The 25,669-nt window shown below is 42.2% G+C and overlaps 1 protein-coding gene across 1 annotated transcript in view; it reads right to left on the bottom strand.

Moving 5' to 3' along the window:
• DOCK2 (dedicator of cytokinesis 2) overlaps positions 1 to 25,669 on the bottom strand; it is a 407,888-nt gene that overhangs the window by 312,064 nt on the left and 70,155 nt on the right. Inside the window, exons 20-22 of the mRNA XM_030829968.3 lie at positions 24,989 to 25,078; positions 23,823 to 23,923; positions 22,856 to 22,990 (exon numbers count right to left, since the gene is read on the bottom strand). Coding sequence (XP_030685828.1) covers positions 22,856 to 22,990; positions 23,823 to 23,923; positions 24,989 to 25,078 — 326 coding nt within the window. The remainder of the gene's footprint in view (positions 1 to 22,855; positions 22,991 to 23,822; positions 23,924 to 24,988; positions 25,079 to 25,669) is intronic.

The following is a 25,669-nucleotide window of genomic DNA, read 5'->3' as shown; positions in this document are numbered from 1 at the left end:
CATCATCACCATCGCCACCCCCTCTCCCACCACCAAGGTCTATCCTATGGACCTGAAATGAATCAGAAATTGCAGATTAAGACATGGAATTTTGGTGCAATGAGCCTGGAGTGAGCTGCCCAGCTCAACAGCGGCCAGAGAAAATTTCATTTGAAGGGTAACAAAGTTGAAATGTAAGGAGTTATTCTCAGAAGAGAAAGAGTAAAGTTGTACCCTATTAGAAAGGAACTATATAAGAAAGGGCTAGGATAACTACAAAGTTGCCAGTGTGAACTGGCAAGCAGCTCTGGTGGCCAGAGAGTATTTCATGAAGACTTGATTGAATTGAATACTACCAGCAGTCCACAGGCAGGGCTCAGACAGTTCCTGGTGCCAATCCTTTTGTCATTGACAAAATTATTTCTACTTGAGCTGCTACTTCTCCAGAATCTGACATTTGAGGTGGATTGCCCCTTAGGGCAAACTGCAAAGAAGTTTCACTAAACAGTCTTCTTCCTGTAAATCACCCCAGGGAAGAAAGATTTGTAGAAGAGAGGGAAAAAAAGGCAAACTCAAAGTGTGGGGTATCCTGTTTTGAATAATGTCTAGAATGAATGCACAAAAATTAATGCAATCACTGAAGAAAAACTGCCTCAGGTAGAAGTGTAAACAGCTTAAATTAAAAAAAAAAAAATAGAAGTTAACAATATGGACAAAATGAAAGAAAAACAATCCATCTAAAACATTCACTTTACTTTTAAAATATGGCAACCCTGTACAATAAATTAATAGTAAGTAGGTAATGAAATGCAGGCAAAAGCTAAGTTATGAATAGAGTGTGATGTATGCCCTGTGCCATCCTTCATTCTACCCAGAGGAGCTGCAACCTTTATGTAATTTGGCAGGAAGAACTAAGTTGCCTAAGTCTGCACTTAGGTAAATTTCTCCATTAGCATGAAAAATGGTATTCAGGGTCTTTTCCCTCAATATAATTAGAAATTGAGTGTTCCCAAAACAATGTTCCTAAGGATAGAAACACACACACACACACACACACACACACACACACTTCCACAGTTTCAAGACATATAGAGAAAAAGACGGATTACATCATCTACTTGAAAGAGAAGCTAATACTCAGCAAAGTCCTTCCAGCTCTTTCTCTTCAGGCCAAGTTGGTCTAAAAAGTTTAGGTACTAAAAAGAAACTATGTCTTGACTGCTTCTCTTACCATTTCTTCCTTTAGTTTTTTAATGACCTGGGAGGTGTCCTTGGTATCTTTTTTTAAAGTTTATTGAAGTGTAGTTGATTTACAATATCATGTTAGTTTCAGGTGTATGGCATAATGTCCAGTATTTTTGCAGATTATACTCCATTAAAGGTTATTACAAGACAATGGGTATAATTCTCTGTGCTATACAGTATATCCTTGCTTCTTATCTATTTTATATACAGTAGCTGTACCTGTTAATCTCATACCCCTAATTTGCCCCTCCCCCCCTTCCCTCTCCCCTTTGGTAACCACAAGTTCATTTTCTCTATCTGTAAGTCTGCTCCTGTTTTGCAAATACATTCATTCATATTATTTTTTAGATTCTACATGTAAGTGATAACATACAGTATTTGTCTTTCTCTTACTTATTTTACTAAGCATAATATTCTCTACATCATAACAGAAAAAAATTAAGTTGCAGAATAATTACACACATGTGCACACACATACACACTTTGTAAAATCTGTACATTAAATTGATCATTTCATTACCTCTTAGAAAAGGGATTGTGTCAACAGTCCCCTTATACACTTTTATATTATATTCTGATTTTATAACAAGTAAATACTGCCTTTAATTTTAAAAAGATCTTTCTACTCTTTTTGGGGGGTGGGGGTGGGGAGTGAATGTTTCTTGGCCTCCAGTTCCTTTCTACAACAATCCTTTCCCCCAGGGTCTTTCCTGAACTCTCTCATTCTCATCATAGGAACTAGAGCTGGAGCCAGGAGGTCTAGCTCAAGGCCATACAACTGGTGGCAGTTTTCCCTCTACAATCATTGAATCAAGATGCTGACTTCTCACCTACTTCCTGGTTCTTGGCATGGACTGCCTCTAGAGAAACACTTGCCTAAGAAATGTCAAGTTAGTATTACTCTAAACGGTGGTCATGCCAAAACCATCTAAACTGTGCCCTTTCAGTCTGTGGTTTTCCGAGAAGTATAAGTAACCCCGGGCTACATGATCTTGTTCCACTGAGAGCCTTGACATTTGGTGTGTAGAATTAAATAGAATTTTTAACAGTTTCTTTACTAATGGTGCTGGTTTGAAAAATGCATGTGCAGTAAAACTCTTTGTTTTGAAATCTGGGAACACCTGAGGAAGTGTCGAGTCCAAACACGGTGAGGTTTGCATTACTGGAATCGTCAGTTGAGTGGTAGGATGGCTGAGGGCCAGAGAAGTTGCCAGGAGAGGGCAGTGTGGCAGAAAGACCAGTGGTCTGTGTCCCTGGACTGAATTCTAGAACAGATGTCAGCACCATTGTGTACTGTCACCTTTAGGAGGTCACATCACTCTGGGCACCGGGTCACTCATCTCTAAGGAGACACATTATCATTGAGGGAAACCTCCAGGATTCCTAATTGGCTTCTATTGTCAAAGAGTCAGCATGGGGTATGACAATCATCCAAGGGCAACCCTGCTCACTCTGCAGAGCTCCCCAACATGACATGGCCTCATAGCTGCCCAAGCCAGAGCCTGGGGTAAGTAGGGGTGGATCTTGAAGAGCCTGAGGGTCATTCAGTCATCAAGCCCCATTAATTCCACCCCCCCAAACCATTTTTTTCCAGCTTTATTGAGATATAATTGACATATGATACTGTGTAAGTTTAAGGTGTACAACGTGATAATGTGATACAAGTATATGTGGCAGAAGCATTGCCACAATAAGGCTGGTTAACACATCCATCACCTCACAAAATTACAGTCGTGTGTGTGCATGTGTGTGTGTTGAGAACTTCTAAGATATACTCTGTTAGCAACTTTCCAGTACATGATACAGTACTGTTAACTACCGTCACCAAAGCCATTTACCATCCTTCATCCTCATCGGCACCATCTTCATCCAAGTCCCCGTCACCTCTCACCAGTAGAGGTTTCTGAACCATCTCCCTTCTTTCACTCTTACTTCCTTTCAATCCATTTTCTACACATTGGCCAGAGGGACCAATTTAAGAACACAAATGTTATCATACCATTCACTTGTTCATAATCCCTTTTTTTTTTTTTTTACTGTATAGCACAGGGAACTATATTCAATATCTTATAATTAACGGAAAAGAACTGAAAAAGAATACAGATATATATATGTATAACTGAATCACTTTGCTATACACCTGAAAACAACACAATATTGTAAATCAACTACACTTAAAAAAAAAAAGTCAGTATAGCTCCCAATTTCCCTCAGGATATTGTCTAAATGCCACGGCCTGACCGTCAAGATCTGTCTCTTCCTGTCCCTCCAGGCAATCTACTGCTACTCTCATCCCTCCATCACTGAATTCCAGTCACTTCTGCCTTTCCACAGCTCAACTGAGTCAAGTTCTCTACTGTCTCAGGGACCTCCCTCCAGCTTTCTTTTCACCAGTTACGCCCTCCTCCTCTTTACCTGCCAACTGTTACTCATCACTCACGTCACAGATGGCACTTCCTCCAGGACACCTCCCTGACTTCATGATGAGATATGATCTCCTTGTTACATGCTCTCAAGGCATCTCACACACACATCTCTCTTAATTTCATATGCGCCCACATGACTACCTGCTTAATGACTCCCTTCCCACCTAGACTAAAAATCCCATGAATAGGCTTGAGTCTCTCTGATTCATTGTCGTATTTCCAGTGCTTAGCAGAGTGGTCCAGGGGCTACTCAATAAATATTTGTCGGGTAAACACTTGATTGCTAATGCAAACCAAAACCTTGACCACTAGACAAATACTTCAACGACACTTTTAGAAACTTTCATTACCAAGTCAAGGGCTTAAAAAGAAGGACCAAGTTTTAGGGCTCAGTGTACCTGGGACAGGTATACAATGTGTTGATGCTTAATGTAAGGAAGAATAAATGCTGAGTTACAGGCCTTTCAGCAGCTGTATGCTCAGAGGGAAATTAGATTTCCAGGCCTCGGATGACCTGTGAATTAGTTACAAGGCACACATTCCTCCTGCCCCATGGATACCCCTAAAATGGAAAATGGCACAGTTCCAGGTTCAGAGAAGCAGGACATGCAGTGTGTGTAGCAGACCAAAGCTCCCGGGCAGGGCCCTCAACAGGCTCTCTACTGGTTTCTGGGGTTTGGGAGAGGCCACCTTCTAACATGTATTACAATGGAGGAGGCACCAGATTATCACATTAAATCATATCAGAAGAGGAAATGTTGGTCACAGAAGAGGGGTCCTGATCCAGAGGTGAGCTTTAAAACCCAGGGCTGCATTTCAGTCACCAGACCTTAATGACCCAGTTGTGCGTACCTGGTTTAAAATCAAACACAGAGAGCAAGCCATGAGGGACGAGGGAAGGGAAAACTAAAAAATAATGGACTCTCTAAAGTCTAGGAGAAGGACACTTTTACTTGGCTTGAGCAGTTGTGTTTAAGGTTTCCATTAGATAGTTACTTCAACTATAAAAATAGTTGATAATAAATATTTGTTGATCACCTACTATGCACCAATCATTGTGCTATCAAGGAATTTATAAGAAGAAACAAAAATCAACCCCCAAATACGTAAAATGGCAGCTATGATATGTATTTGGGTGTCAATTTTTATTTCTCTTTCCAAATTCCTTGAGAGCACAGTAATTGATGTATAATAGGTGCTCAACAAATATTTATTTGTGATACATACTTGAAAGACAAAATACATGGGCAATGAGAATTTAAAGAGGTTTGACCTAGCCAGAAAATACAGGGATAGGTTCTCTGAGGGAGTGATGCTTCAGGTGACCCAGGAAAGGAGAATAAGAAAGAACTAGGAGAAAAGGAGAAGAAAGGGCATTCCATCCACAGGTCAGCAAGCACACAGGCCCTGCAGCAGAAGGGAGCCGAGTGGGTCAGAGGGACTGAATGAAGGCCCCTGAATCCGGAGTGGAGAGACTGGGTAAGCCGGGTGAAAAGAGGCTGGCGGGCAGCCAGGACGGGACCCTCGCAGGTCACGTGAAGTTTTGCCTTCATCCTAAGAGCAATGAGAAGAAATTAGAGGATTTTAAGAAGGTGAGCACCTCAGTCTGACCTGAAATGTGGAAAGATCATTCTGGCTGCAGTGAAATTTAAAGACTTCTACTTCTGACATTGTGGTAGACACAGTGCCCTAGAAAACCTCTCAATAAAAATGACTCCCAGGGCTTCCCTGGTGGCACAGTGGTTAAGAATCCACCTGCCAATGCAGGGGACACAGGTTTGAGCCCTGGTCCGGGAAGATCCCACATGCCGTGGAGCAACTAAGTCCACGCACACGACTACTGAGCCTGCGCTCTAGAGCCCGCAAGCCACAACTACTGGGGCCTGCAAGCCACAACTCCTGAAGCCCGCATGCCACAACTACTGAAGTTAACTGGTTGGGGAAGAGAAAGAATGAGATCAATCCTGGGGCCTGCATATTGGTGACCCTTGCAGTAAGCTGATACCCCAAATTGTTATACCTTCCTATAAAGGAAGGTGAGAAATAAATCTACTGCATGAAAGAAAACTTGGTGCTGGGTGAAGAAGGAAAACACATCTCCACTGAGATTTCTTAACCACAAGCCAGTCCTCACCTGGATTTTGTTTGTTTGTGATCTTGTTTGTTTTTGTTTTCTCCAAATTCATGTGCCTCACTTGGATTGACAAAGAGAAATTTTAACTTAAAGAGGTCTCCGGTTGTTAGTGACCCCCAGGTGAACAATGGAAGGACATTCTGATTTTCTCTGGAAGAAAATAAAAAACTTTAATTCAAGACTAAAAATACACAAGAACTGATAAAGTTGAAAGGGAAATAAGCTTTAAAAAATAATAATAACAACAAAATGCACAAGGACTCAAGGTCACCCAAAACAGAAACAGCGGAATCAGCCTCACAAAGAATCCCCCTATTGGAGTTATCCAGCAAAGAATATAAAATCTCATATTTAATGTGCTTCAAAATATAGAAAGGATGTTTGAAAATACGATCAAGAAACAAAAAAAAGTTAAAAAGTTATATTTGAATAAGAACTCAATAGAATTTCTGAAAATGAATAATATAATGATTAAAATAAAAAATCTCATTCAATGAATCAAACAGCATATTAGATGCAGTTAAGAGGGAAATCGGTAAGCTGGAAAATAGGTTGAAAGAAATTAGCCAGAATGAACCCCAAAAAACAAAAGATAGAAAATATGAGAGTTTATGAGACATGGAGAATATGAGGTCTAACATACACTAACTGACATTTCAGAGAGATCATAGAATATAAGCGGAAAATGCAAAAATTAAAAAGAATGATGAATGAGAAATTTTATAGAATTGGTATTGCAAATACCAAACTCCAGATCCAGGAAAACTAACTTCTAGCTATATAAACAAACTCATTCTTAAGTACAACATAGAGAAATGCAGAATACCAAAGACAAAGAGATGATCTTAAAGGCTGCCAGGGAGAAAAAAACAGAATGCCTATAAAGGAACAACAGTAAGACTGACAGCTAACCTTAACAGCTGATCACAATGAACAAAAGAGCTAGAACTCTATATCCAGGGAAACCCCATTCCAAGTTTCAGAATAAAATCAGAGAGACTTTAGCAACTCTACCAGTAAATTTCCTGCCATTAATAATAAACGATTTACTTCAAGGAGAAGAAAAACAAATATGGATGGTCAAAGATGACAGGAGAAATGATACCTTTTTTTTCACTGTGATAAAAAAAATAACATGAAATTTACCACTTTAACCACTTTTAAGTTTACAGTATAGTAGTGTTGATGAACTTTTTTTTTTTTTAATTTATTTATTTATTTATTTATTTTTGGCTGCGTTGGGTCTTCGTTGCTGCACTGGGGCTTTCTCTAGTTGCAGCGAGCGGGGGCCACTCTTCATCGCGGTGCACGGGCCTCTCACTGTCGCAGCCTCTCTTGTTGCGGAGCACAGGCTCTAGACGCGCAGGCTCAGTAGTTGTGGCTCACGGGCCCAGTTGCTCTGCGGCATGTGGGATCTTCCCAGACCAGGGCTCGAACCCGTGTCCCCTGCATTGGCAGGCAGATTCTCAACCACTGCGCCACCAGGGAAGCCCCCGTTGATGAACTTTTATTGGTAAAATCATATAAACAAGTACCAACTGCTTAAAACAATAATAATGTCTAATTTGTGGAATTATCAAAAAAGGCAAAACTGACATACTACACAATTATAGTATAATATTTAAGAAGGAAGTGGAAGTATCTTCTAAAATCCTTTATTTTTCAGAAGGACTGTAAAGATACTAAGATTTTATTAAGTTAAATATGTATGATAGAATACCTAAGTAGCCACTAATAGAACTGCATATAAAATGTAACTTTCAAACTATTAAAGGCGAAAAGAGAGTGAAAAAACTGAAGACAATCCAAAAAAAAGAAGGAAAAAGAGAACAGAAAATCAGAGTGTTGGCGAAGATGCACATCTAAGATGATATAAATAAGTTCAAAACATCAGTGATCACAATAAAATGTAATACTGCTTCACGATGAACATTATTATCAAATTAGTGATAGAAAAGAACTACCTTAAATTGATAAAAGATATCTAAAATATTTTTTAAATCTAATACATAATACATATCACCATTTTTATTCAACATTGGTCTAGAATCCTAGCCAATGCAATAAGACAGGGAGAAAAAGGATTCAAATTAGAAAGAGAGAAACAAAGCTTTCCATATTTACAGGTGTTATAATTGTCTACTTAGGAAATTTGTGAGACTCCATAGCAAAACAGATTCTAAGAAGACAAGGATGGAAGCAGCAAGACCACTGGAGAAAGCTAACACAGTGATCCAGGTGTGAGGTGATGAGAACTGTGAACAGGAAGTTGGTAGTGAAGATGGAAAGATGTGGATGAATTTGAGAGACATTTAAGAGGGGACTTGACTGTGGATTACGTGGGAAAAACACAAAAAATGAGGTGTCAAAAAATCCTATTTGTCTGCCCCATGCAACATGCTGGGTTGTACGTCAGTGAGATGAGGGGACATCATGAGTTTGGTTCTGGTTATGCTAACTTTGAATTGCCTCGGAGATACGAAAGATATCAAGTAAACTGGACACACAGATTTGGAACTTGTTGAAGAGGTCAAGCTGGATTTCTGGGTTATCTGCATAGAAGCAGTAACTGAAGAGATGGGTTTGAATTTGGTCACCTAGGTGGAGGGAGTTGAGTGAAAGGAGGATTGGTTTAAACTGAGCATTTAGGACCTCCAAAGGGTGTGAGAAGTATGAAGAATACTAAAAGAGTTCTGTGCTACAGAGGCCAAGGGGAGAAAGTGTTTTGAGGAAGCGGAGAGGTTAGCAATGTAAAATGCTGTGGCTCGTGCTATCTGGGATATTCTTAACTGTTGACATAATAATGTTATCATCTGTGGCTTGTTCACAAAATATGTTTGATCATAGACAAGCTCTTCATTTTTATCACCCCTATGGTACCCAAGACGAGTAGGCCTGCCCTCCCTCCAGAATGCCCATCTGATAGGAAATCAGGAAATAATAATTAACGATATTATTTATCCCAGCAAACTGATTTGGAAAAACATTCTTCTGTGGAAAAGTTCACCTGTACACAGATACACACATCTGCATAGTGCACTCTGATGATCAAATCAAGTGAAGTTGACACTATCTGCTACTTCAGGTAATATGGGTCTTTAGACCCATACATTAACAGGTCACTGAGAAGTGACTATATATTTTAAAAAACTTGTCCAAAACTGCAGCCAACAATTCATGGTCGCTAAAACATATATGGCATTAAAAAGTAATAAACGGGGGGCTTCCCTGGTGGCGCAGTGGTTGAGAGTCCGCCTGCCGATGCAGGGGACACGGGTTCGTGCCCCGGTCCGGGAAGATCCCACATGCCACAGAGCGGCTGGGCCCATGAGCCATGGCCGCTAAGCCTGCGCGTCCGGAGCATGTGCTCTGCAACAGGAGAGGCCACAACAGTGAGAGGCCCGCGTACCGCAAAAAAAAAAAAGTAATAAACGTTATGACCGTAAAACAGTAATGCTTAGCAGAGATGAGATACTGCAAAAAACAAATCAACCAACCAACAAACAGAAAAACCTAAAGGGATTGCTCAGTGAAATAAGGTAGCACAGGCTGTGTCTGTCCCCCAACCCAATTAAAGATGGGCGGTTTATGTCTTTGAATCTTACAGGAGGCAACCAAAGAGGCTTGTGGGAGGTTATGAAACACATGCTTTTCAATTTTAAATATGGAATTACTATAATCTAAAACACAAACGCTTTGTAGGACAACATGCACTCTGTCTGTATTCTTGAGTCCTTTACTCCTATCCAGGATTGTGTAATTAACTCAGGGATTAACAATCTGTCACTTCCTACTGAGCTGCCCATTTCAGGTACCACTGGTCAGTCACAGCTCCCTGTGCAGTTACCTCCGCCCCCAATCCACCCATGTGGCACATGACACAAGCCCTCTTCACCATCAAGTGTCAGCATGCTACGTCACATGAAAGCATCTTCAACTACATGCCTCCCGAGGACTCTGTAATACACTTAGAATGATCTTTGCATGGTAGGCTCTGCCTATCTCACCCAGTTTATCTTCCTCCTAATCTCCCCTGTGCTCTCTATACTTCAGCCACGATAACTTTCTGAAAAAAACTCTTTCAAGCTCTTTCTTATTCAAGATCTCTTGCTCAGACTTTCCCTCCCTGAAGGACTCTTCCTTCAATCCCTGCATGGCTGGATCATTGCCATCCCTCACATCTCAGTTTAAACGTCACTTCAGGGAATTCCCTGGTGGTACAGTCGTTAAGAATCCGCCTGCCAATGCAGGGAACACGAGTTCGAGCCTGGTCCGGGAAGATCCCACATGCCGCAGAGCACCTAAGCCCGTGAGCCACAACTACTGAGCCCGCGTGCCACAACTGCTGAGGCCTGCGCACCTAGAGCCTGTGCTCCACAACAAGAGAAGCCACCGCAATGAGAAGCCTGCTCACCACTACGAAGAGTAGCCCCCGCTCACCGCAACTAGAGAAAGCCCGCGTGCAGCAACAAAGACCCAATGCAGCCAAAAATAAAAAACAAATTAATTAATTAAACGTCACTTCATCAGAATCCTCACAATAACACTGTGAAGTAATCCCAACTTTAGACAAGGAAACTGGGGCACAGAGGTTAGGTCACTTGCCCACAATTATACAGGTAGTTACTGGGATTATTCACTGCTGTACTGGACCACCTATCTCAACTACTTGCTTAATTCCCGTACAGGCATTTATCATGGTTTGCAACGACTTGGTGTATTTGTTTATTTTATTTTTTTCCCCCACAGTATTATATAAGGGAAGCATGAGGGCAGGGCTACATCTGCCTTTTTCACTGCAGTATCCTAGCATAGAACTTCCAAATAGTAAGACTCAAAAATGTTTACTGAACGAATGAATGAACAAACGAATTGAACTGAACTCATATGTCTTTGCAACTGACTACATTAGGAGAGGAGATCTGAGATACAGAGGAGCTAGTTTGGAGATTTGAAGGACAGTGACCGTATGTGCCCCATAACTAAGTCCTTTTTAATTTTCCATCCACCCCAAAGACACAATAAGAAACAAGCCCAACAACTGAGTAATATATTATTAATACTGCCTAATAAGGAAACAAATTCTACTTCAGGGTGATGCCTGCCTCAAGTGCATCTGAAGTGGATCACAAAATACATCTAGTCATCCTGATTCAGTTCAGCATCCCTGACAGTTAGGTTAGCTTGGTGAATTTCACCCCTCTGGCAAACTAGACCCTTTATTATCCTGCATGTCCATACTAAGTTACAGGGGATTTGCAAACACATATCCTAAATCTACATATTTATTCAGTAAATTGATCTCCCACCCAAGTCATTCTCTGAGGAACTGTCAGCCTAGGCATTTGACAGAAAGTTATTTTTGTGCAAAGGCAAAGATTCTACCAGCAAGCTAGCCCCAGACTTCTAACAAGGAGTTAACAAGGAGAGGAAATCGGCTACTGCTTCAACCTGAAAGAATGAATATCTGTGTCCTCCTTGGCTTTTCCCTTAACTATCTATAGCATCTTGTTCTGCAAAATTAAGCCATTTAAAGGTACAATGGAAGCAAACAAGACCAGCATTTTACACTTTGCTGTAAGCAGAGTATGAGATTGGTAAGAAATAGGAAACAACTGGCTCAGCTTCTGAGGGATGGTGGGGGGAAGCCAGTCTTGGATTATACCCTGGCAAAGAACAATCCACGATGTAAGTAATTCACGCGCAGATGGTGGGAAATCAATCATCAAAGCCTGATCCCTCTGCCCCCGATGGCCTCCTGTTTGGATACTAGGAAAGATGCTAAACTCTCGGAAAGGGTCGGCTGATTCACCAAAGATCTCCTAATTGTGAAATATCTTGTTCCTGATCAGTTTTCAGTTCCCAGGACCTCACTGTAACAGTGAATACTGCTGACATTCCCTCTCGGAAATGCTCTGTTTCCTGGGTCCTGTAATGCCAATCCTTCCTGCTTCCTCTCCTATATCTCCAATCCTCCTTCCCTGGGACTCTCCCCTCATCCATCCCTCCAACATGCGCATCTCCTGCATTCCATTCTGAGTTTTATAGCACTGCTCACCTTGTGCTACAGCTTCAAGCACATCCTCTTTCTACCAAAGGAGATCAATTTCTACCAAAACCATATCTCCATTCTCCACTCCCCTGAACTCCAAATCTGTATCTAACCGCCTGCTGTGCATTTCCATCTGGCTGCGCCAGTAAACACCTCCGGCATCACATGCCCAAACACATCGTCTTCCCCCCAAAACCTGCTCCTCCCCTCACTCATCATGCTGATGAGCAATACCTGATAAAAGTGGACCACGAAGTTCAGGGTCAGATCAGCCAATTGGCCCCCTCCATCAGTTCCACTCCCACATTCAATTAGTTTGGGCAATCCTGCCATCTATAAACCCTCATCTTCTTACTTTCCTTCTTCTCCAGCCCCACCGTGACTACCTGAGTTCAAGTCCTCCTGCCTGGATTACTGCAATAGCTTCGTTATTGATCTCCTGCCTCCCCTCCTCTGTCTACCACATACTAACCTTACTTCTGCACTAATCATTCTAAAACATGAATCTAATCATGTTAATCCCCTGCTTTAGAACTTCAATGGCTCCCCACTGCCAAAAGCAGGGGTTTCCAAAACTGCTCCTATGAGGAAAAAAAAAAAAATTTAAGTATGAGTCTCAACAGATGCTTATTTATATATAAATTATATCCATGTACTATTCTAAGTCAAATGTTTATAAAGTTTAGTTTCTTCATCTTAGGACAAAATGAAGAAATTTTAATATTTTTGTCTGATCCCAGTAGATTAGTTTGTACCTCTGCTGGGGTATTCACTCTGTGCTCTGAGGATGGAGGGTAGCATCTATGCCAATATCCCCCAGCATAGAGGATGACATCAAACTCCTTGGTCTGGCATTCAAGGTGTTTCACAATCTAGCTCCAAATCCCCTCTTCAAACACCTCCTCACTCCTCTACCACCACAGCTGCACCCACTAGCGACTGTTCCATAAAAGTGCCATTCATGGGCAAGCACAAGATAGCACAAAGAGCTGAGACTTTGATGTCAGATCCCTCCCTGCCAACATCTAACTGTGTGACCTAAAGTCACTTTCTGCACCTCTCTGGGTCTCAGTTTCCCCTTCTGTAAAGTGAACATAAAATGAATATAATAATACCTGTACTTTGCAGGGTTGTCGTGAGTATTAAGTGAGGTAGAGCAAAAAGTGATACAGGGCCATGCAAAGAGGCGAGGCTTTTATAAATGGTACCTCAGAGTAAGTTCTATATCATATGTTGTCCCCTCTACTTGGAATTCCCGATTCTCTTTTCTTCCATGGCCAGGCTTCTTAAATACCTTCCAATGTCTAGTTTAAAAGATCACCTCCTCCGAGAAGAATGACTCATCCTCCCGAGGTGGAGTCTGTCATTCAAACCTGTCTGCCCCCGGGAACCATTTGTAAGCCTCCACTGAATCATATCACTGATCATTGCTTATCCCAGGCATGCTGGCATTTGACTGCTGGCATGCGTGTCTTTCTTGCTCACTAAACTGCCACTGCTTGAGGAAGTCTGACATCAATTTCAGAGTTCCCAGCACTTAACAAAGTCCCTAGCACATAACAGGTGCTCAATAATAGTTTATCAATATTTCCATATGCAAAGGGGAAAGAGGACTGTTTAAAAGTGCACATATATGCACAATTTCATGTTATAATAAGGATGACTTACTTAATGATTTACAAAACGCTTTCACATATGTTTGTAAGAAACAGGTTGTTACCTCCCCCTCTGCCCTGTAGCAACTCATAAAATAGATAATAACTTAGAGAAAAGTAACTATTTGACTATATCCCTTTGATGAGTTTTCTCTTCCATCCTGATCTGATGCCAAGTTAATGTTATCATAAAATAATTCCATTAAGTGCAATTGTGCAGTTTACTGAGCCATTACTGTCATCAAAAAGTGAAATTACATTCAAAGCCTAAAACAGAGGTTTACACAGGAATAAATGTCATTAACATGGCAAACAAATTACATGCAGGAGAAACAGAAATAGCAATATGACCAGAATTCCAACCCATCCTCAGCATAAACAGATGATCACGTTTTAGTATTTATTCATACATGAACGGTGAAAACAAATCACACTGGCAAGTACCTTCGAGTTAAATTCATATTTTTTCAAAAAGGCGGAGGCTTATGTATCCTCTGTGACTGCAGGCTACACTGGGCATGCCTGAGCTTTATGCAGACAACCTTGCTGCCTAAAATATTCATGACCTGCAGGATAAACTAGTATATAATATTTACATAAGAAGAAATTGAACTGGTGGAAAGATGAGGTGGAGGCCAGGGGAGGGAGGGCGGGATGGGTAGAATAAAGCCAGACGCAAAATAAAAAGGCAAAAGCGAGCATCAGAGAGCATCAAATCATCTGATGTGAAGGCAATTAGAGAAAGGGCAATGATGTCTGGCCCTGGGTGACCAGAGCCAGATTGGGGCTGTCTGCTGGAGGTGAGAACCGTGGTCCTTTGAGCCTGTGTTAATGGAGTGGCAGTCCCAGTGCAGGCAAATGACACTGTGCATGCCATGGCCAGCCTGCCCAGGTCCCAGGTGAGGGCTGGGGAGCAGAAGGACTCCTGGAGATGCTGCTGCTTCCATTAGGATACTGAGTGCCTTCCTCTTTCCCTGACCAGTGACTTGTTTCCAAGGGGTGTGAGCTCACCTGGACTGGCCCCATGTCAGCTTTTCTTTGTTCATTTCTTGGGAGGATATGAGGACAAAGTCACTGCTGCCAGGACAGCCTCACCATGCTGGCGAGGATGCCCTTCCTGGCAACTCCTGCTCCAAGTCATCATGCTCTTCACTGAAGTCCTACTGTGCTTAGGGATGGATGACAGCACCTAAACCCACACAGCCTCGCGCCTCTCAGCAGCCCCAGCAGCGCCCAGCAAGTTGACCCTTCCAGCTGGAGTTGCTTCCTCTCAGGACAGCCCCTCCTCTCAGCCAGCCAGGCTTCCCACCTGCACAGCCTGGAAAAAGTGCCAGTTCTCAAATCTGCTTGATCAGGTGAGGTAGAATGCGAAGCTTGCTCTACTGAGTCTTAGCTGTGTGACCTTTGAGCTTGAATTGAAGCCTCAGCCTCCTCATTTGTGAAAGGGGGATAGAAATGCTGTCCCACTGCTTACTGAAGGAGTGCCTACCGTGTGCTGTCCTCAGCGCTTGGAATGCAGCACGAAACAGTCAAAGACTCCTGTCCTCGTGGACCTGACATTCTAGCAGGAAGAGCGTTAAAATGTCATAACTTATTATTGTATGTTAACATGGGGAGGAAGAATGACAGAAAGCAGAGTGAACGGGAGGGCAATCAGAAGGGCCAGGGGCCAGGTGACAGGCCTAGGCTGCTCTCTGGGAAAGGCTGGATGCTGTCTTATGCCCCCTTCCAGCCCCTCCTCCCCCACTCACGCACACAGGCACCCACCACACCCTGGTCGGCTTGTTCCTCACCACATACAGGGAGGGGGAGACCAGCCCCTTAGGGTCTTTTGAAACAGGAAGACAAATGTGTGATCAGGAGCATGACTCCTGTGCTGGGCTCTTGGGCCCACTTCAGTCTGTCTGTCTCAAATCTAGGTATTTTTGCTTCCATTTTATTTTATTTTTAAGAAAACAAAACAAAAATCTGCACCAATTTACCTGGTTTCGTACGAAAACTTTTTTTTTTAACTTTTTACATTTTTTGGTGTCCGTTTGTATTGAATAATTGGCTACATTTGTATAATGTAATTTCTAACGTAAAAAAACATAATTCTTTTCTTCTCAAGATTTTTTCTTAAGAGGAGAGAAAGATATTTTTTCAGGAAAAACAAACTTTAAAATAAAAGAAGAGGAGAATAAAATCTACTTCTCCCCTTTCCCCAACCTCTGTCTACCCCTCTTTCCCAGGAACAAATCAAAAGGTGGATCGTCTTGTAAAGAACGTAAACTTTTAGTCCAGAACGATGTCTTTTTCTCAATGCAGTGAGCTGTAGATTCTCTAGTTTGACCCCTGCAGGTGGGAATTGGGGCACTGAGGCAACATGGAGAGGAGCTCGGGGGGAGCAGGGTCATGAATTTGTTTTCTTTAGTGAAAGAGAAATACAATCAAGCATTTTGTATTCAGAATGTTGTGCAATATTTTGGAATGGAACACTGGTGTGTTTAGAGATTGAGTTTAAAAACAAAACAAAAAGATTGATCAAATCTGTACAGTTTATATTGTTCCAGATTGTTTTAAGTCTGTATTAAAAGCATGATATATAATAACAAAAAAACAAACCAAAAGAAGAAGTGCCAGGGGCAGGGCTTGCCCCTGTACGTAAGGGAATGAGGAGAAGTTTGAATAAAGCTCTAAAAGAGGCGAGTGGGTGAGCAAGCAGTTGTCTGGGAAAGGGTGCAAAGGCCCTGCCCTGGGAACCTGAGCCACAGCAAGGAGGCCTGTGAGGCTGGCACACAGTGAGAGAGGAGTAGGAGGAGGTGAAGTCAGGAGACGAGGGTCTCCACCGCATTTATGTGAAGGCTGATGGAGATAATGAGGGAAATGCACTTAGCAGGACATCATAACCGTGGGCACTCGCTATGTGACAGGCACTGTGCCACATGCCTGATGTCCATTAGCTCAGTGAGTCTGCACAACCGCCCTGCAAGGGTTGTTCCGTACTTGCCTGTTTTACACACAAGGAAACTGAGCTTTGGGCAGATTATTTAATCTGCCCAAGGTCATAAACCTTCATACCTGGTAGTGATAGGATGCAAAGGCAGAATTCAAACCCAAGTAGCCTAGCTCCACTGTCCAGAGACAGTGCCTTTACCCCCTGAGCTGACTGACTCGCAAGCAAAAGATGTGGATGAGTGTGGCGAAGGAGAAGCGTGTGATGGCAGAGCAGCCCCAGGAGAGGGATAACATGGAGAAGGAGGGGGAAGCAAGAACTAAGCAGGTCTGTAACAAGAGTAGAAGGCATGAGGCCAAAGAAAAGACAGGCAGAGCAAGCAGGGAACAGAGGGAGAGCTGGGTACACAGCTGCTTGGCCACAGGGGCCTGACCACACACACACAGGGCAAGTGGGAGCCACAGACAAAAGCAGGGCCCATGCAGTGGGCCAGCAGCAGACCCAGGTGAATTCACGGAGCCATAACAATTCCCTACATTGAGGTCTTCTAAATGGTAAAGGTTCCCATCCTCCTAAAAAATAGAGAGCAAGAAATGTTTTGTATAGCATGAACAGTAAGCCAGGTTGTGAGCAGGAATCAAGACACTAACACTTTCTCTTTCTAATCTGAGTTTTTGAAACAAGTACCCTTTCTGTCTCTCCTAGGTGAAAACATGATAACAGCTAACAGATTCATTTTGCTCACGGAATAAATATCAGACACTACATGGAAGCTCTGTACATGTAATCTCATTTCATCACCAAAACACTAAAAGCTGGTTTATCCTCATTCATGGGTGGGGAAACTGAGGCTCAGAGAGGTTAGGTCACTCATCAAGCCAGGTGCTGACAGGGACAGGAAGTGTCCAGTGTGAGCACTGACCGTCACTGATCCAGCACTGCCCAGTACAGTGTGAACATAACCATGCCCCACACTATCCCCTATACGCGAGCCTACAGCAGCACCAAGATTTACAAGGAACACAGACAAGCAGGAGCAAACGCTCTTATTGCAGAACAGAGCTCTGGATCTTCTCTCATTCGGGAAGTCATCCTTACAGAGCTCTGCAGTCTCATTACTATGTGCCTGGACAGCAGGAAGGGCAGCTCTTCCTGGAGTGTCCACCACGTGGACCAGGGAAGCATGGACTACCACAGACTCTGAGTAATTCCACGGGCTCAGAAACCTTGGGGATCAGCTCAGCTGGTTGTCTGAGGTTCAGGATAAAAGGCACTGCAAGGGGGTTTATAAAGAAACTCAATGCCTAGAACATAATCACTTCGGCTCCTTCTGAATGTTCCTCACTATGCTCTATACCTCCCAGGGCCTCAGTTAATCTAGAAAAGCCCAGTGGATACTGGTCATATTTATAGCCACTCAGCATCTTTTGGACTCACTTCCTACAATTCAGAATTCCCCATATTTTGAAGCCTGCCTCCCTATGACAGAAGCTCAAACCTGCTCTGCCAGCTTCCATTGCAACTATGGCACAGGTATGTGCCCAGAGACACCTGTACAGACTTTGACTCAGGAGCTACTGACATAAGAAGAGGGGACAGGAAAATCATTTTCTTTGGCTGTGTGACAAAATGAATGATTCTTACAAAAATTCCAATCCCGTACAAAATAAATGCACAGAAATCTCTTGAATTTCTACACACTAATGACGAAAAATCTGAAAGAGAAATTAAGGAAACACTCCCATTTACCACTGTAACAAAACGAATAAAATACCTAGGAATAAACTGACCTAAGGAGACAAAAGACCTGTATGCAGAAAATTATAAGACATTGATGAAAGAAATTAAAGATGATACAAACAGATGGAGAGATATACCATGTTCTTGGATTGGAAGAATCAACATTGTGAAAATGACTCTACTACCCAAAGCAATCTACAGATTCAATGCAATCGCTATCAAACAACCAATGGGGCTTCCCTGGTGGCGCAGTGGTTGAGAGTCCACCTGCCGATGCAGGGGACATGGCTTCGTGCCCCGGTCCGGGAAGATCCCACATGCCGCAGAGCGGCTAGGCCTGTGAGCCATGGCCACTGAGCCTGCGCGTCCGGAGCCTGTGCTCCGCAACGTGAGAGGCCACAACAGTGAGAGGCCCGCGTACCACAAAAAAAAAACAACAACAACCAATGGCATTTTTCACAGAACTAGAACAAAAAATTTCACAATTTGTATGGAAACACAAAAGACCCTGAATAGCCAAAGCAATCTTGAAGAAGAAAAACAGAGCTGGAAGAATCAGGCTCCCTGGCTTCAAACTATACTACAAAGATACAGTAACCAAGACAGCATGGTACTGGCACAAAAACAGAAATATAGATCAATGGAACAGGATAGAAAGCCCAGAGATAAACCCACACACATATGGTCACCTTATCTTTGATAAAGGAGGCAAAAGTATACCGTGGAGAAAAGACAGCCTCTTCAATAAGTGGTGCTGGGAAAACTGGACAGCTACATGTAAAAGAATGAAATGAGAACACTCCCTAACACCATACACAAAAATAAACTCAAAATGGTTTAAAGACCTAAATGTAAGGCCAGACACTATCAAACTCTTAGAGGAAAACATAGGCAGAACACTCTATGACACAAATCACAGCAAGATCCTTTTTGACCCACCTCCTAGAGAAATGGAAATAAAAACAAAACTAAACAAATGGGACCTAATGAAACTTAAAAGCTTTTGCACAGCAAAGGAAACCATAAATAAGACGAAAAGACAACTCTCAGAATGGGAGAAAATATCTGTAAATGAGGCAACTGACAAAAGATTAATCTCCAAAATTTACAAGCAGCTCATGCAGCTCAATATCAAAAAATCAAACAACCCAATCCAAAAACGGGCAGAAGACCTAAATAGACATTTCTCCAAAGAAGATATACAGATTGCCAACAAACACATGAAAGGATGTTCACCATCACTAATCATTAGAGAAATGCAAATCAAAACTACAATGAGGTATCACCTCACACCAGTGAGAATAGGTTTCATCAGAAAAATCTAGAAACAATAAATGCTGGAGAGGGTGTGGAGAAAAGGGAACCCTCTTGTACTGTTGGTGGGAATGTAAATTGATACAGCCACTATGGAGAGCAGTATGGAGGTTCCTTAAAACACTAAAAATAGAACTACCATATGACCCAGCAATCCCACTACTGGGCATAAACCCTGAGAAGACATAATTCAAAAACAGTCATGTACCACAACGTTCACTGCAGCCCTATTTACAGTAGCCAGGATGTGGAAGCAACCTAAGTGTCCATCAACAGATGAATGGATAAAGAAGATGTGGCACAGATATACAATGGAATATTACTCAGCCATAAAAAGAAACAAAACTGAGTTATTTGTAGTGAGGTGGATGGACCTAGGTGGATGTCATACATAGTGAAGTAAGTCAGAAAGAGGAAAACAAATACCGTATGCTAACACATATATATGGAATCTAAAGAAAAAAAATGGTTCTGAAGAACCTAGGGGCAGAACAATAATTAAGATGCAGACATAGAGAATGGACTTGAGGACACAGGGATGGGGAAGGGTAAGTTGGGACGAAGTGAGACAGTGGCATGGACATATATACACTACCAAATGTAAAACAGATAGCTAGTGGGAAGCAGCTGCATAGCACAGGGAGATCAGCTCGGTGCTCTGTGACCACCTAGAGGGGTAGGATAGGGAGGGTGGGATGGAGACGCAAGAGGGAGGGGATATGGGGATACATGTATACGTATAGCTGATTCACTTGGTTATACAGCAGAAACTAGCACACCACTGTAAAGCAATCATACTCTAATAAAGATGTTAAAAAAAAAAAGTTCCAATCCTTCTCAACAAGTTTTCTTCCTCTCTTACCCAAGTGTATCTTGCATATTGATACAGGAAAATCCCTAGCCCTTGTAAACGCTCATGTGCAGCACGCCCAAAGAAAAAATGGCAGGGAACAATTAACGGGAGCTGGATCAGCTGTAACTATGCACACCAGGAAAGACAAAGGAATAACAGGAAACGGAAACACAATACCAGACACAGTAAGCTCCCAAAGCAATAACTATATTACAATTTCCCACCAGCTGGCTTAGAAATCTCAAAGCACTGAAACGCCTATCTTCCATTCCCAAGTAAAATTCCCTTCTAGTTTGGGGAGATACTACCATCACTTCCCAATGTCCCTGAGGCTCCACTGAAGAGAACCCATTGTGAAAGATTCTAGAATGAACAAGACCTACTACCTTCCCTCAGCATGAGGTCCTAGACACTCCTTGCAGGTCAGCCTATATTTCTGATCATGACAAAGGATTCAAGATTATGTCTGGATTACCTTCGAGACATCTCCTCTGACCAAATGGCTTCTCCTAGCCCCCAGAATGCACTTCATCCAACAAGCGTTCTTGAGTGTCAGTGATGTTCTATATATGCTATGCTGGGAGTACATAAGAGAATAACAGATTATCCCACTCCTTAAGAAGCCAAAACTCACTTAGAGTTCCAGCAGCACTGAATTTATACTGAATGAAGAGCTGGGGGCACTGCAAGATGACATGCCCTCAGGTAGAAAAGAAGAAAGCAGATGTACAAATGCTCTTTGTTCCAGTGGAGGAAAGAGATGAAGACTAAGAGAGGTAAGACAAGGAAGAAGGAAGGAAGGAAGGAAAGGAAGAGAGGGAGGGAGAGAGGGAGGAAGGAAAGAAATAAGGAATGGGGGGAGGGAGGGAAGAGAAATAAATTAAAAGGACAAACTGAGGCATAAGATATGATACATGGAAAGATATGTTCTTGTAGATCTGAAATTCTCGCTTGGAGATGGGATAAGATATCATTGCCTAATCTGGAATTACAACGTTTGAATCCTTGAACCTCTCCAAGAGTTCAACTCTTAGGAAGACCCATAATTGTCTCTTACTGGTTTTCAAATAATTCAAATATTCTTTCAAGTTCAAGAATACCCCTAAGACTTCAATACACAGTCTCTGCCTTGACTATGTGACAAAAGAGAGGAATCGAAACAGATATTTCACTTTTAGAATAGCCTAAGTGACATATGTTTTGTGACATGGTTCAAGACACTCATCTCTTTCTATTCATCAACTGAAATATCAAAGAATTCTCCTACAAAGGAGAATCTCAAATAATTACCCATTTCAGCTGCCTTTGAGTATGAAGCTTTCATAACTCATCCAATGTCTTGATCAGAATGATGATTTACGGACTTCTACTTTTTTTTTTTTTTTGAGAAACCATCCCTTCAAGTAAACAAGTTCATACCATAAGTTGCTGACCTGACCCATGGCTCCAGAGGTGAACATGGGACCATAAGTACACAACCTGCATATTCATTCTCCTGGTCACAGTGTTTAAGACCTTAGTACATGACTCAAGATAGTTCTTGGCATAGGATTTTGGTCGAACAACAGGGAACCTAGCGTTGCTTAAGCTAGTAGAATATGAGTCTGAGTTTCCCAGTGGCTTCCCCATTGGAAAACTTGCCTCAGAAGGCAGCCAACAAAAGGAAAGCAGAGCCAAGATCTAGAGAGACAGAGACCATCCGAACGACACTAAGCATCTGGACCCAGCCGTACCGAAGGCCAAGTACCCCCAAGATTTTTCAATAATGCGAAATAAAATAAAGTCCTATTTCCCCGAGTCAGCTTGGGTTGCATGCTCTTCCTTTGCACCGATAAGAATCCAGACAATACATTTCCTGTATGCTTCTTCTTACTTCCCATCACACACAACCAACCTGGTCACACACACAACCAATTCCCTGCCTAACTCTGTCTTGTAGCCAGGAGACACATAAATTGTTATTTTGCAGGTTGCATTGGAATGACTCCACCTCTAAAGCCTTTTAAACGGGTAGCTAACCTCTGTGATGCTGACCATCGAATATCAAATCTCTTAGGTGCTCTAACATGTCAGCTCACTTTTTGGCCACCAGGATTTCACGGACAGGCGGATCAGCTGCAAATACCCGCTCATCTGTCATGTGCATCCTCCTACAACCAAATAAATGTCAAATTCTCTGAGATCTGCTTCCCTGTCCCCATGGAATATAGATTCCTGGAAGGTTTTCACCATACCTCAAATCAAATGAAGAATGTTAGATGAAATGCAGAAGAGCCTCAAATCACAAATCATAGTCACTGGAGGAGACATAACTCTTCAACATATGAAGATTTCTTCTTTTTTTCCCCAAATGAACTTCGAACAATTATTACCTATTCATAACTCTCTAAATTGGATTTTTAAGCTGTTTTTGATCAGCAGCTGGTTACAATTTTGTAAAAGAGTTTCTCCAATGGCACAAATACTGCTGTACCCCAGAGGAATTGCAGAGCTAATCAATCACTTACGTAACTAGTACTCACTGTGAAAATAATGTCCTTGACCGAACAATGAACTTGAAAACATATTCCAAAGCTTTCAGCGTTCTTAAAATTGGCTCACATTGCTCTCCTCTGCTGGAGGTATCCAAGTAAGTCTTCAGCACCATCATCAATTTCCTGAATAAGGGATTACATTTTCAAAATACATCTCTTTTCAGCCCACAGCATGGTAATTAGTTTGTTTACTAAATTATAAGGCATTCAATCAAAGGTTAGAGGTGATGGTATAGCCAAGCTCACATAGTCATTTACACCATAAAAATAACTCTGCCTAAAAATATATGTTTAATACAGGGAGTGAGTATTTCCTGTCCATAAACAGCCAGCAAAGGAAAAAGTAGTGAGAAAAAAATCTTTTGACTCTGGGAAAACTAGTCACAGTGAGGATGTGAGGGGGGATGGTGGTGGTGATAATGTTCTTTTCAGCTTTTTCTTCCCACAGAAAATGTTCCTGTAATATCATGGAACTCCGTTGCCTGGAAACTTACCATGTTTCTTTATTACCAGCAGGGCGGACTTCGAACTACTTGGCCTGCTTTTCCAGGTCCCTTCACAAACAGGCCTCCACCAACTTTTCCAGCATCGTCTCTGATCTCTAACCCTCAGTTCTCTATACACAAGCTGTACTGAGCTACTTGTCATATGCACTTCCTTCTCTCTAGCCTTTGAATCCCAGTGTGTATCACAAGTAGCTGTTCAATAAATGATAGCTGACTGACTGACTAAATGAATGAACGAATGAGCAAACACTTCCACGTACTTCTGCCACCATAAAATATTCGTACCAACCTATGAGTTTGCATATTTTTATTTAATCCAAATGACACAGCCAGATTGGGTTTTGTCAAAAAAGGCAGAACTCACACAGGCTGGTGACAAAAAGAAACTACTCAAATTTTTGTGACCTAGGCATCCTGGCAGGGCAAGCAGGAAGTACACAGTTACTTACTTGTAAGCTAGGGTAGCACTGAAATGCTGTTGAATGTAAGCCTCCAGAACGGTGTTGAAATGCTGGAATTTCCGGTCAGCAATGAGTCCTATTATGTAGATCTTGAGGAGGAAGCAAGGAATCAGTGGGTTTTGTGGGCAGACCCAGGACAGGAAGCTGTATTCACATGGCATAACTGAAACCCTATCAAATTCTTTTGCCCAGGAATTAGGTCACTAATATAGCTTCAGTCCTTTTCATTAAGGTAGTACCTCTCCTCAAAAGTATTTCACGAAGTATGCTACAGGGTTTCACGGTCAGATAAGCTTGAGAAATCTCAAGTTATCAAAACCTTAGACCGCCTTCTTTATTGCAGGCCTTATCGGAGTCTTCCATATGCTTCTGTGCATTGTAAATCTCCAAGAGAGTCACGCAATGGTCAACACTTCCCTAAGTTCTTTAATCAAAGGATCTTTTTGTCAGGAAGCATTTTTCCTTAGACACAGCTTTCTAGGAGGCCCTCTTGGGAAGCACTGGATTAAGTCACAGTTGTCTCCAAGTAAGCTCTTTAAAAATGTAAATGTCACTGAGACAAAGGGTTGACACATTCATACTTTATTGGTCACTGATACCTTAATGCAGATTTTTTTTTATGTTTATTTTGACATGACATTGAGAAGATGTGAGTTGGGACCACAAGAGGAAGAACAGACCATTTCGAAAGGTGGAAAGGAGACAGATCTGCCTGGTGTACCACCCACTCTAAAATGTTCCGGGGTGGGCAGGAGGAGTGTAACAACTGCGCTGGAGACTGAGCAGGAAGAAGGTAAAAAAAAAGAGTTAGGAAACATTTTGGGTGCTTTACAACCTGGCCAAGGACTCACTCCCCGTATTCATGGAAAGCCAAAGCGACTATTCACGGTATCCAGCTTCATGTACCTTCAACCAGGGCCAATCCACCATCAGCACTTAAACACTCCCCTTTTAATCACCCTGCCCATGCTTTCAAATGAACTCGAAGCAAACGAAGGGAAACAGCAACTCGTTCATTGGTCTGGTTGCCAAATGTTACAATGCCTCCAAAAAAATCATGAAAAGGGCCATGTGGGCTATAAGTTCTCTGTGTTCTCACAGTGAGACACACGTTAATGCCTAATGTCACTAAACACTGGCCCCCTCTCTCTTACCAAAGCATCAAAGACGAGGATGTCATACTCATTACTTTGAGAATGTTCCATCATGATGTTGAAGAGGGCATCCAGAGTATCCTGGAGAAACTGGGCAAAATAATGAAGGTCTTGTAAGAAAGAGTGTAGGTGACCCAGCAGTCCCACTCATCAGTGTTTACCCAAGAGGGTGAGGGCACACATCCACCATGTGCCATGTTCAGGAGGGCCAGGTACTTTACTCACAAGAGCCAGAACTTGGAGCAACCCAGTTGTCCATCTTCAGCAGAGTGGATAATTATAGGGTGGCATTTTCACATTATAGAACACTCCACAGCAATAAAAAAAAAGAGCAAACTACTTCAAGGTGGAATGACGAATATAACTCGTGAGCATTGTGCAGGGTAAGATAAGTCAGACACAGAAATGTCTATTCATTATCACTCTCTTTTTATGAAATTCAAGAACAGGCAAAAACCCCATCTATAATGATGGTAGTCAGCTTAGTGGTTACTCCCGAACAGGTTACTGATGGAGAAGGGGTAAGAGGGAACCTACTGCAATGCTAAAAATGTTCTGTACCTTGACCTAGGTGGTGGGTACACAGTTGTGTACATGTGTAACAATACACTGAACTGTACTCTTAAGATACGTGCTCCGTACATATGTTACCATATGTAGAGTATACGTCAATAATAATTT

This window comes from Globicephala melas, chromosome 3, assembly GCF_963455315.2.
Source record: "Globicephala melas chromosome 3, mGloMel1.2, whole genome shotgun sequence".
NCBI lineage: Eukaryota > Metazoa > Chordata > Mammalia > Artiodactyla > Delphinidae > Globicephala > Globicephala melas.
Note: the sequence above shows the minus strand (reverse complement) of the source record. Positions and strands in the feature narration are given on the sequence as shown.